Source organism: Hippopotamus amphibius, chromosome 1, assembly GCF_030028045.1.
Source record: "Hippopotamus amphibius kiboko isolate mHipAmp2 chromosome 1, mHipAmp2.hap2, whole genome shotgun sequence".
NCBI classification, from domain to species: domain Eukaryota; kingdom Metazoa; phylum Chordata; class Mammalia; order Artiodactyla; family Hippopotamidae; genus Hippopotamus; species Hippopotamus amphibius.
The window spans coordinates 94,200,004-94,213,984 of record NC_080186.1 but is presented as its reverse complement, the minus strand read 5'-3'; the positions used below and the strand labels follow the sequence as shown (position 1 = coordinate 94,213,984).

The 13,981-nt window shown below is 36.1% G+C and overlaps 1 protein-coding gene across 8 annotated transcripts in view; it reads left to right on the top strand.

Annotated features, from left to right (window-relative positions):
• Positions 1–13,981, top strand: part of VAV3 (vav guanine nucleotide exchange factor 3) — a 376,903-nt gene that overhangs the window by 334,593 nt on the left and 28,329 nt on the right. For 7 of the 8 annotated variants that reach the window (XM_057720790.1, XM_057720914.1, XM_057720825.1 and 4 more), the window contains one exon: positions 1,203–1,237. In XM_057720790.1, coding sequence (XP_057576773.1) covers positions 1,203–1,237 — 35 coding nt within the window. Of the gene's footprint in view, positions 1–1,202; positions 1,238–1,922; positions 13,978–13,981 lie in introns of those variants that run through there. The other variant, XM_057721174.1, reaches the window with a different exon arrangement.

Below are 13,981 nucleotides of genomic sequence, written 5' to 3'. Positions count from 1 at the left end.
GTTAAGAAAATCCACAGGCAAAATATGTTGAGGCTTTTTACCTCTTCTCTCCTCTTTTTGCTGTTGTTCTCCAGGAAGAGAGACACTGGTGTAGGTATAAGCATACATTTGAAGAACAGGGAAGGAGGAAAATTTTTTTCCCCATCAGATTTCGGAGGCCATATTTATCTTATGAAAAGGGAAACTGTTGAAGATTGATTTATATTTGCAAAAACAAAATGGTATAAGAAAATATTTGCAGGATTTGAATGGTGTAATTTACTTTCAATATTATTTGCTGGGTATCAGGATTTTACATGGTGGTGAAATTTAAAATGCGATCCATAGGATAAAATATTTAAATATTAATAACTTTAGAGATGTTCTGACAAGAAAGATAGATTTTTATATATAACTCTTAACCTGGAAGGTCAAAATAGTAGCAGCCCATTATGAAAATAGACATAGCTAGAGATATATTCACATTGACCAGACCTCAGTTACAAATGAGGGTAACAAAGGCCCAGGAATACCATTAAATGTATGTATCAAAGACTCGGGTGATTCATGAAATTATGTAGTATGCATTGTATTTGTTATTTTATGAACATTAGTGTGGCTTCTTTGGTTTTGTTCATTTTCTAGTTGCAGTCAGCACTTAGAAGTTTTTTTTTATTTGCATAGAAAATGCGATTTTCCTCTTTTGCAAAGCTCCATAGGAAAAAAAGGGGAAAATGGATATTTCCCATGACTTTTTCATAAAGAAAACATTTTCCAGTTGGTATATTTCTAAATCAGAGTTTTGTGTTACAAAATAAGAGTCTATGTCCAGTGTATATTGTTTATTTTGTCTGTTTTTTTCCAATGTCTTAGGAAAGCAGAGTGCTATTTGGTTTTCTTAATATTTTAGTTTTAATTTTCTATTCTAGGAATCAACTACCTTGATAATAAATACCAAAAGATTTCAATTTTTCCTGTTCTCTCTCCCTTTAGAGGTACAGTGACAGTAAAATGAATGAAAGAATGAATTAAAGAAAAATGAATTATTTTCTACGTATCTGACATATGCTATGATTCTCTCTGTGTAATATTGCCAATGGATAGTTCTAGGACTATGCTACTTAGGCTTTTATAGAGCTGAGTCAGCTGAACTGAATTAATGATTGATTTCTAAAAGCTTCCCTTAAGTAAACTTAATCTGTTTTTGCGTTTTTATATTCTAGGTGCCCAAACCAGTAGATTATTCTTGCCAACCTTGGTAAGTGTTAAAAATGTTTATGTAGCTGAGTTGAAATACCATACCCTTAGCTCGAGGACTCCTTAAACATGGGAGTAGTAAACTACATTCTATTTCCATTTGTCCCGGCTAAAGATGTTTTCACATGCAACAAAACACCATAATGAATTTATATATTGCTGACCTTTTCATATTTTTTATCAGAGAGTGGTGTGTATGTACAAGCATGTACTTGGCTTATAAATCCAAAGTTTGTAACAGCCAGAGGGGAATGGGACATGGGCAAATATGTATACTATATTTTAGAAGAGTGGATTTCATGAAGTTGAGGGAAAAAAAGTATGATTCCATTGTCTGAAACTAAAACTTAGCCCAGAAATGACAGTAGATCCTAAAAATACATTTTACAACACATAATATGAGAGGAGCAAAATGTATCCACGTCTAAAGTTTTGGGTCTGTGTGGAGCTCACTTACCACTTGGAGGTTAGCATTATCACTAACAGAAACAAGGAAACAGCAGATAATGATTACTGTTTTTTAGACATTATTAGTTTAAGGGGAAATGATATCAACTGGAAAAACTATTTAGAATCTAGAATAGTTACAGTTATCATATTATAACTAACATATGTACTTAGTATTTTACACATTTTGTTTCATTTTTCCAATATCTGTATAAGGAAGGTTATTATCATCTTTACAGATGAGGAAACAAAGGTTACAGCCAACCAGCTAGTAAGTGGTACAGCCAGGATTCCAAGTCATGCTGTTTGTACACCACCTGTCAAAGTACAAAACATGGGCATATTTACTTATTTATATTTGTTTCCTGACTTTTGAGTTGGCTCCTCTTAAAATGACTACATCTGTTTATATTTTCTTGATATTGAAATATATGCATACAAATTAGATATCAGGATATGTATATATATGAGATATTCTGAGAGTATATAGTACTAGTTCAGTTTGCAAGTGTAGCTAACACCTGAGTTATTTGATATTATAAATTCTGGTCATTTTCTGTTAAATAACCAAAGCATGGAAAATGTCAGGTTACTGTAGGAATACGTTGTCCATAGTATAGGACCCTCTCTTCAGCCATCTTGCTATCCATCCCCAGCTACATCTGCCTTCTGTAGTCATTGTCTGCTTTCTCTGACATCCCTCCCTGGGCTTCAGCACTGAGCTTGCTGGAGAAATTGTAGCAGGTGTGTGATGGAACTGTAAATCTTTGTGACATGTTTACCCAGTTTAAGACAAATCTGAAGTCTTAGTTTTTGTGGAATTAAAGACTATAACCCTGACAAATTAAATTTGGAGAATAGAGCTGATAGCATAGACAATCAAACTGAAAATCATCAAGAACTGGTCAAATCATGAGAGTGTAATGATAGTTTCCTTCTCTTTTCTTTTACTGTTTTTCATATAAGTAGGCATAATAGTTACAAAAGTAATGATTTTAGAGAAATACTACTGCCCTGAATTTTATGAAATAAACCAATCAGGTACCCGGGAACCATTCAGAGCACAGGAGATTAGCTTTTGAACCCTTTGTTTCCAAATGTACCCTTGCCAATATAACTGTAAAATTCCATTGAAAATGTGACCAGTTAGAATAGTATTGTTCCTAATGATTAGAAAAAAAAAAATCAAGATGTTCAGATGAGGGAAGACCCTTGAAAAGAGTAAGAAATAAAGATATAGTCGAATTTCAAATTTACTTTTTTTTTTCTTTTCTGAGCAACTTGGACAATTTCTTCACACTAAGCTGGCAGTTTCATGTGAAATGCTTTCTGCTAAGGAACAAAATGATCAACTATACCACAAAATGAAACCTTCAATTTCAGAAATACTAAACTATTTAGAGAAAAATTATATTGTGGTTCTCAAGTCATTAAGAAGTTGAATATTACCAATTGTATGGTGTATTTATGTTATTTTCACATTTTAAAACAAGTTGTTCCCATAAGGTAAATTTTGTCTCTTTTATAGGCCATGAAATAAAATGGAATTCAAGATGATTATCTTCAACAATCTTATGTTTCTGGGTGTTATGAAGGCAGGGATGAGGCATGAGCTTAAATTTTGGGAACTGCCTGAAAATCCTTATGAAGAAAAGGATACAGATGCCAAAGTCCCTACCTCAGCCTCCAAGTAGTCAGGCAACTTACCTTTCCCTACCTTAGCAGGAGACATGAGTAAGAAGGTATATTACATGGAAAAATTGAGCCATATGGGGCCTACATTTGGAAAGAGCAGGCCCAGCAGAAGTTGGGAGAGATCCCATACTGAAAACAGATGGGTCCAATTAAGGAAAGTCAACATAAAGACTGATGATGTTCCCAGTTCCTTTGTGTAGCTCAGTTTCAATACTCTGATAGCTGCATCTCGCACACATGTACTACTCTCTTCTTGCATCCAGATAGGAGTCTGGAAGATTTTTCTCTAAAGAAACTCAATGGACTCAGAATAAAAATCCTAAAATCCAGCCCCATCATCAGGTTCTTGCCAAACGATCAGGTTCCTACCCAATGAGCCTCCCCTGCTTTCCCCACAGAGAGCTTCCAGTCAGTTCTTGGATGCCTTCCTCTTAAACATGAGCAGACAACAAGGAGTAACCAGACATTTGAGAAAAGCCTTGAAATAGAGAATAAATGCAAAAAAGAAACTTAGAAGAATTACAGATATTAGAATGGGCAGAAAAAGAAGCCTTTAATTTATAGTCTCAGAATTAAGATAATATATCCATAGAAGTGAGGTGCATGTTTTATAAAAAGGACAGAGAACTTGAAAGAGCTCCTCTAAGTTAAGTACTGAGTAGAGAAACTAGAAAATAAAGTTGAGTAAATCCTCCAGAAAATCAAAGAGAGATAATATGAGAAAAGATAGACAGTTGACCCCAGAAGTTCAGAAGGAGACACTGAGAACAACAATTATCAAAGAAATAATACAAAAATTTTTTAGAACTGAAGGGTGTATGTCTCCAAATCAAAGATGCTACCGAGAACCCAGGACAATATTGAACTTTTCAGTACAGCATATAACTGGAAGGCATATTATCATGGAATTTTGGTAGATAGAGAAAACAAAGAATCTGAGTGTTTCCAGGGAGAAAAAAAAAGCAGATTACAAAGACTCAGAAATCAGGATGGCATTGAATTGGAAGTTAGAACAATAGAGCGATGCCTTAAAACTTGAGAAGTAAATGATTTCTCACTTAGAATTCTATATCCAGCCAAATTGTGAATTAAGGATTATTAAGTAAAATAAAAATATGTTCAGGGCTTCCTAGGTGGTGCAGTGGTTGAGAATCTGCCTGCCAATGCAGGGGACATGGGTTCAATCCCTGCTCCAGGAAGGTCCCACATGCCACGGAGCAACAAAGCCCATGTGCCACAACTACTGAGCCTGCCCTTTAGAGCCCATGAGCCACAACTATTGAGCCCATGTGCTGTAACTACTGAAGCCCACAAACCTAGAGCCCATGCTCCACAACAAGAGAAGCCATGGCAATGAGGAGCCCATGCACCGCAATGAAGAGTAGCCCCCACTCACCGCAATTAAAAGAAAGCCTGCGCACAGCAAAAAAAAAAAAAAAAAAAAAAAAAAACCCAACACAGCCAATAAAATAAATACATAAATACATAAATAAATTTTAAAAAATAAAATAAAAATATGTTCATAGATGTGAGGCCTTCTGAGTATTACATCCATGTATTCATTTATAGGAATCTGAAAGATGAGCTAGTAAACCAAGAAAAAGAGCAAGATACAGAATCTAGGAAATGAGAGCAAAGGAATGTCCAGGATGACAGTAATTCGGCAGGCTTAGAGAACAAGCAGTGTTAATTAGACCAAGAGGGTGGAGGACTTGGGAAAAATGAATATCTCCACAGAAAAAATTAATAGGTACAGTACATGGTGTTGAAAAGGTATCCTTGAGGGGTTTATAATTCTTGGAGAATTTGGAAAAAATCTGTGGTAGAGACAAAGAAGCTTGATCAAACAAAAACTTGAGGATTTGTTTCTTTGATGTCAGATGTTCTTCAAATGTGACAGTGTGACAAAACTCACTTCTATGGATATATTGTCATCTCAATCCTGAGAATATAAATGAAAGGCTTCTTTCTTCTGTCCATTCTAATGTCAGATGATGGCTTAGCTGTGGAGAGGTTACAGAAGGAAGAATGAGAACCAGCACTATGAAGGATGAGCATAGGTTGAGAAAGTGATTTTCCATTCTGATATCTAAAATTGATAAAGACCCAGAAGGAGAAGAGAGAGAGAGGGCCTGAAAAAAATATTTGAAGAGATTATAGACGAAAACTTCCCTAACGTGAGAAAGGAAACACTCACTCAAATCCAGAAATCAGAGAGAGTCCTATACAAGATAAACCCAAGAAGGAACACGCTGAGACATATTAAACTGATGAAAATTAAAGACAGAAAAAAATATTAAAAGCAACAAGGGAAAAGCAGCAAATACATACAAGGGAATCCTAATAAGGTTATCAGCAGAAATTCTGCAGTTCAGAAGGGAGTAGCATGATATATTTAATGTGATGAAAGGGAAAAACCTACAACTGAGACTACTTTACCCAGCAAGGCTCCTATTCAGATTTGACAGAGAAATCAAAAGTTTTACGGATAAGCAAAAGTAAGAGAATTCAGCACCATGAGACCAGCTTTGCAACAAATGCTAAAGGAACTTCTCTAGATGGAAAGGGCCACAACTAGAATCAAGAAAATTACAAATGGGAATGCTCATCAATAAAGGCAAATATAAAGTAAATGTTGGAAATCATCCACACACAAGTATGAGATCAAAACCAGCTATCATGAGAAGACAGTACAAATGCAGGATGTTGGAAATGCACTTAAACTGAAGAGATCAACAACTTAAAACAAGCTTGTACATGTATAGACTGCTGTATCAAAACCTCATGGGAGATATATAATGGGAGGAGACAAGATGCCAGTGTAGAAGGATGTGAGCTCACCCCTTCTCATGGAAACACCAAAATCACAACTAACTGCTGAACAGCTACCAACAAAAAAATGCTTGAACCTACAAAAAAGATATTCTACATCCAAAGACAAAAAAGAAGCCACAACAAGATGGTGGGAGGGGCACAATCATAATAAAATTAAATCCCATACATAGCAGGTGGGAACCTCACAAACTGGAAAACTATTATACCACAGAAGTCGTCCCACAGGAGTGAAAGTTCTGAGCCCCACGTCAGGCTCCCCAGCCTGAAGGTGTGGCAATGGGAGAAGGAGCCCCCAGAGAATTTTGCTTTGAAGGCCAGCAGGGTTTGATCACAGGAATTCCACAGGACTGGGGGAAAAGAAACCCCACGCTTAGGGGGTGCACCCAGGGTCTTGTGTGCATGAGGACCCAGGGATAAAAGCAGTAACCTCATAAGAAACTGGGCCAGACTTACCTGCTAATATTAGAGGGTCTCCTGCAGAGGTGGGGGGTGACTGTGGTTCACTGAAGGGACAAAGACACTGGTGATGGCAGTTTTGGCAAGTACTCACTGGCATGAGCCCTCTTAGAAGCTGCCATTTTCTCAACAAGACCTGGCCCCACCTAACAGTCTGAAGGCACCAGTGCTGGGATGCCTCAGGCCAAACAACCAACAGGGCAGGAACACAGCCCCACCCATTAGCAGACAGGCTGCTTAAAGTCTTCCTGAATAAACAGCTGCCGGATAAACACACCCCCTGACATGGCCCTGCCCATGAGAGGAATGAGACTGAGCTCCACCCACCAGTGGGCAGGTACCAGTCCCTCCCACCAGGAACAAGCAAGCCTCTTAGCCTCATCCACCTGGAGGAAGACAGCAGAAGCAAGAAGAACTACAACCCTGCAGCCTGTAGAACAGAAACCACAATCACAGAAATTTAGACAAAATGAGACAGCAGAGGAATATGTCCCAGACTAAAGCACAAGATAAAACCCCAGAAAAACAACTCAGTAAAGTGGAGATAGGCAGTCCACCTGAAAAAGAATTCAGAGTAATGATAAAGATGATCCAAGGCTTGGAAAAAGAATGAGACACATCGAGAAGATACAAGAAATACTTAACAAAGACCTAGAAGAACTAAAGAACAAACAAAGATAAACAATACAATAACTGAAATAAAAAGATAAACTAGAAGGAATCAACAGCAGAATAACTGAGGCAGAAGAATGGATAAGTGAGCTAAAGGACAGAATGGTGGAAATCATTGCCATGGAACAGATTAAGGAAAAAAGAATGAAAAGAAATGAGGACAGTCTAAGAGACCTCTGAGACAACATTAAATGCACCAACATTCACATTATAGGGGTCCCAGAAGGAGAAGGGAGAAAGAATCTGAGAAAACATTTGAAGAGATAATAGCTGAAAACGTCCCTAACATGGGAAAGGAGACAGTCACCCAAGTCCAGGAAGCAAAAAGTGTCCCAGGCAGGACAAACCCAAGGAGGAACACACTGAGACACATAGTAATCAAACTGACAAAAATTAAAGATAAAGAAAAAATATTAAAAGCAACAAGAAAAAAGCAATAAATAGCCTACAGGGGAACTCCCATATGGTTATCAGCTGATTTTTCACCAGAAACTCTGCAGGCCAGAAGGGAGTTGCATGATATATTTAAAGTGACCAAAGGGGAGAACCTACAATCAAGAATATTCTACCCAGCAAAGCTCTCATTCAGATTTGATGGAGAAATCAAAAACTTTATATAAAAGCAAAAGCCAAGAGAATTCTGTACCACCAGATCAGCTTTTCAACAAATGCCAAAGGAACTTCTCTAGGCAGAAAAGGCCACAACTAGAATCAAGAAAATTACAAATGGAAAAACTCACCGGTAAAGGCAAATATACAGAAAGGTAGGAAATCATCACCACACAAATATATCAAAACAACCAATTGTGAAAAGATGAGAGCACAAATGCAGGATATTGAAAATGCATTTGAAATTAAAAGATCAGCAACTTAAAACAATCCTGTGTATATATAGAATGCTATATCAAAACCTCATGGTAACTGCAAACATAAAAATCTACAATAGAGACACACACAGAAAGGAAAAAGGAATCCAAATACAACACTAAATTTAGTCATCAAATTACAAGAGAAGAGAACAAAATAGGAAGTGGAGAAAAACCACCACCAAAACCAAATCCAAAACAATTAAAAAAATGTCAGTAAGAACATACATATTGATAATTACCTTAAACATAAATGGATTAAATGCAACAATCAAGAGACACTGGCTAGCTGAATGGATACAAAAACAAGACCCATATATACAGTGTCTACAAGAGACCCACTTCAGATCTAGGGACACATACAGACTGAAAGTGAGAAGATGGTAAAAGATATTCCATGCAAATGAAAATCAAAAGAAAGCTGTAGCAGCAATACTACAGATCTAGGGACACATACTGACTGAAAGTAAGAATATGTAAAAAAAAAAAAAAAATGTATTCCATGCAAATGGAAATCAAAAGAAAGCTGGATTAACAATACTCATACCAGACAAAATAGACTTTAAAAATAAAGAGTGTTGCAAGAGACAAAGGACGCTACATAATGATCAAGAGAATAATCCACAAAGAACTTATAACAATAATAAACATATACGCATCAAACATAGGAGCCCCTAAACATACAAGGCAAATACTAACAGCCATAAAAGGAGAAACTTACAGCAACACAATAATAGTGGGGGACTTTAACACCCCACTTTCATCAACGGACAGGTCATCCAGACAGAAAATCAGTAAGGAAACCCAGGCCTTAAATGACACATTAGACCAGGTGGACTTAATTGATATTTATACAGCATGCCATCCAAAAGCAGCAGAATACACATTCTTCTCAAGTGCATGTGGAACATTCTCCAGGATCACATGCTGGACTACAAAGCACATCTCAATAAATTTAAGACAATTGAAATCTTATCAGGCATCTATTCCGACCATGATGCTACAAGACTAGAAATCAACTACAAGAAAGAAAACTGTAAAAAACACAAACAAGTGGAAGCTAAACAATATGCTACTAAACAACCAAAGGATCACTGAACAAATCAAAGAGGAAATCAAAAAATACCTAGAGACGGATGAAAATGAAAGCACAACAATCCAAAACCTATGGGACACAGTAAAGGCAGTTCTAAGAAGGAAGTTTATAGCAATACAATCTTACCTCAGGAAACAAGAAAAATTTCAAATAAATAACCTAATCTTCAATATGTGCAGATCAGTGTGATACACCACATTAACAAATTAAAGAATAAAAACTACATAATCATCTCAACAGATGCAGAGAAAGCTTTTGACAAAATTCAACACCCATTTATGACAAAAAATCTCCAGAAAGTGGGAATAGAGGAAACTTACCTCAACATAAGAAGACCATCTATGACAAACCCACAGCTAACATCATTCTCAATGGTGAAAAGCTGAAAGCATTCCCTCTAAGGTCAGGAATAAGGCAAGGATGTCCATTTTGCCACTTTTATTCAACATAATTTTGGAAGTCCTAGCCACAGCAATCAGAGAAGAAAAAGAAATAAAGGGAATGCTAATTGGAAAAGAAGTAAAACTGTCACTGTTTGCAGATGACATCATACTATACATAGAAAATCCTAAAGATGCTACCAGAAAACTACTAGAGCTCATCTATGAATTTGGTAAAGTTTCAGGATACAAAGTTAATTCATGAAATCTTTTGCATTTCTATATACTAACAACAAAAGATCAGAAAGAGAAATTAAAGAAACAATCCCATTTACCATCACATCAAAAAAGAATAAAATACCTAGGAATAAACCTACCTAAGGAGGCAAAAGACCTGTACTCTGAAAACTTTAAGACAGTGATGAAAAAATCAAAGATGACACAAACAGATGGAAAGATGTACCACATTCTTGGCTTCGAAGAATCAGTATCGTAAAAGTGACAATACCACCCAAGGCAACCTACAGATTCAATGCAATCTCTATCAAATTACCAATGTCATTTTTCACAAAACTAGAACAAAAGATTTTTAAATTTGTATGGAGACACAAAAAACTCCGAATAGCCAAAACAATCTTGAGAAAGAAAAACGGAGCTGGAGGAATCAGGCTCCCTGACTTCAGACTATACTACAATGCTACAGTCATCAGAACAGTATGGTACTGGCACATAAACAGAAATATAGATCAGGGGAACAGGACTGAAAGCCCAGAAATAAACCCATGCACATATGGTCAATTAATCTATGACAAAGGAGGAATTTCCCTGGTGGTCCAATAGTTAAGATTGTGCACTTCCACTGCAAGGACCACATGTTCGATCCCTAGTTAGGGAACTAAGATCCCATGTGCCATGCAGTACAATCAAAAAATTAAAAAGAAAAAATTTAAATCTATGGCAAAGGAGGGAAGAATGTACAATGGAGAAAAGACAGTCTCTTCAGTAATTGATGCTGGGAAAAAAACTGGACAGCTACATGTAAAAGAATGAAATTAGAACATTCTCTAATACCATACACAAAAATAAACTCAGAGTGGTTCAATGACCTAAATGTAAGGCCAGACACTATAAAATTCTTAGAGGAAAACAGGCAGAACACTCTTTGACATAAATCTCAGCAATATCTTTTTGGATTCACCTCCTAGAGTAATGAAATTAAAAGCAAAAATAAACAAATGGGACCTAATTAAACTTAAAAGCTTCTGCACAGCAAAAAAAACCATAAAAATACAAACACAAAAGACAGCCCACAAAATGGGAGAAAACATTCACAAATGAAGCAACTGGCAAGGGAGTAATCCCCAAAATATACAAACAGTTCAAGCAGCTCTATGTCAAAACAAAACAAAACACCCAATCAAAAAATGGACAGAAGACCTAAAGAAACATTTCTCCAAAGATGACATACAGATGGCCAAAAGACATATGAAAAGATGCTCAGGACTTCCCTGGTTGTCCAGTGGTAAAGAATCTGCCTTCCAATGTAGAGACATGGGTTCGATCCTTGGTCAGGGAACTAAGATCCCAAATGCTGCATGGCAACTAAGCCCACGTGCCACAACTACTGTGCCTCAGCAAGAGAGTCCATGTGCCACAAACCACAGAGCCCATGCACTGGAGCCCAGGTGCCACAACTAGAGAGATAAAAACCCATATGCCACAGCTAGAGAGAAGCCTGCATGCTGCAACAAAAGATTCCGCATGCTGCAACAAAAGATTCCGCATGCCACAACTAAGACCCAGTGCAGCCAAATTAATTAATTAAAAGAAAAGATGCTCAACATCACTAGTTATCAGAGAAATGCAAATCAAAACTACGAGGTATCACACACTGGTCAGAATAGCCATCATCAAAAAGTCCACAAACAATAAATGCTGGAGAGGGTGTGGAGAAAAGGGAACCCTCCTACACTATTGGCAGGAATGTAAATTGGTACTACCACTATGGAAAACAGTAAGGAGGTTCCTTAAAAAACTAAAAATGGAACTACCATATGATCCAGCAATCCCACTCCTGGGCACATATCCAGATAAAAACATGGTTCAAAAGGATACATGCACCCCAGTGTTCACTACAGCACTATTTACAATAGCCAAGACATGGAAGCAACCTAAATGTCCATCAGGGGTTGAATGGATAAAGAAGAGGAGGTACATTCATACAATGGAATATTACTCAGCCCTAAAAAATGAAATGATGCCACTTGCACCAACATGCATGGACCTAGATATATCATATTAAGTGAAGTTAGAGAATGACAAATATCATATGGTATCACTCATATGTAGAATCTAATTTTTTTAAGTGACACAAATGAACTTATTTACAAAACAGAAACAGCCTTTCAGATATGGAAAACTTATTGTTACCAAAGGGGAAACATGGGCAGGGGGATAAATCAGGAGTTTGGGATAAACATACACACACTACTGTATATAAGATAGATAACCAACAAGGACATATTGTATAGAACAGGGAACTCTACTCAATATTCTGTAATAACCTGTAAAAGAAAAGAATCTAAAAAAGAATGAATATATGTATATGTATAACTGAATCATTTTGCTTGTACACCTAAAACACAATATTGTGAATTGACTATACTCCAATAAAATTAAAATTTTAAAAAATAAAATTGATAAATTGTAGTTTAATCATGTTATTTAAAAATATTCAAGTAGATATTAAAAAAATAAGAAGGAAATATAGGTGAAATACTTGAAATGGGACATGGGGTAGAATCTGATAAGATGCAGTAGTGTTGCTTTTTCATTATAGTTTTATAGTACGAGTTGACTTAAAAACTATGTTCATGTGTTACTTTGATAAAAATGCTATACTATATGCTAATTGCCATAAATGCAATGAAGGACATTAGCGATACTGTAATGATAATAATGGAGAGTGCCAGATACAGGACAGTGTTCCTTAGCTGGGATGGTCAGAGAAGACTCTAAACCTGAGGATGAGAAGGAATGTGTGTTGATAGAGGGTGAGAGTTTTCTAACATGGGAATATAATCTATGCAAAGACTCTTAGAATCCTTGAACCTGAAAGAAGGGGCTTGTTAGAGATAAGATTGAAGAGGAAGATGTGAGTCAGATCATACTAGGTACTAATAGTTCATGAGTTATCCCAACTTTAACCCAAGGTACCATCTACATAAAATACCCTTAGCTTTTCCTCTATACTTGGTGGAAACCTCACATGTCCCCCCTCAACAAGCTTGTTGAATGCTTACCATGTGTATTTTAAATAAATACTGGTTTGGCCAAAAAGTTAGTTTGGTTTTAAGTAAAAATAAAAGACATTTTTCATTTTCACGAAGAACTTTATTGAATGTATTCACTAACGGAACAAACTTCTTGGCCAACCCAATATTTAGCATAGATTATAGATGTGGGTATTTAAACTGGGTTATAAGAGTCTATATGTAAATCAGAAAATTTTCTAGAATATTGATTTGAAAGATAGCCAATCTCAACATAAAAGTTTTTCCTTTAACTTTTATTACCCATAATCTCTGATATATTTTGTCAATAAATGCTAAACCTGTATTTGATGCGAAGGGTCATTAAAGAATATTTTAACATTGAATTTGGGCCTTTTATTGTTATTGTTATGGAATCTGGGTATGCGTAAGGCCAGTAAAGTTTAGGGAGGATTGAATTCTGGTTTTGAAAATATCCACCTTTTGAAAATTTTAATCACTATGACTAGTTTCTTAAGAAAATTGGTTATCAAAATTGTGGACTACAAGAATTAATCTTATATCCAAAAAATAATTATTTAAAAATAATTTAAATTGTTTCTCAATTTTCTTAATACTCAAAGGAGATTTTATTTCATACTGTTTTACCTAGAAAAGGTGAAATTTTGGAGGAGTGTGTATGTGTGTACACGTGTATAATATATCTGTGTATGTGTTGCACAGGGCAATCCTTCCCTACAAGTCTTTTTCCTTCTTGTCCCTAAACTCCTCACAACTCCCTCTCTAACCCAATACCTATTAACTCCTCTCTTTGTACCATTTATTTATTTGACAAATATTTACTGTTGTTAGGCATTGTTCACTTCACTGTTTTATTTGTAGAGCATTTGTGTTAGGACATATTTAAAGGGCTTCTTTCTGCATTTTTTTAAATTAATATAATTAGTATAGAAGCAAAAAACAGTTCAGATCTGCCACTAAATTAAAATCCTAGCAGATACTCATTTTTAGCCTCTGTTCTCTTCC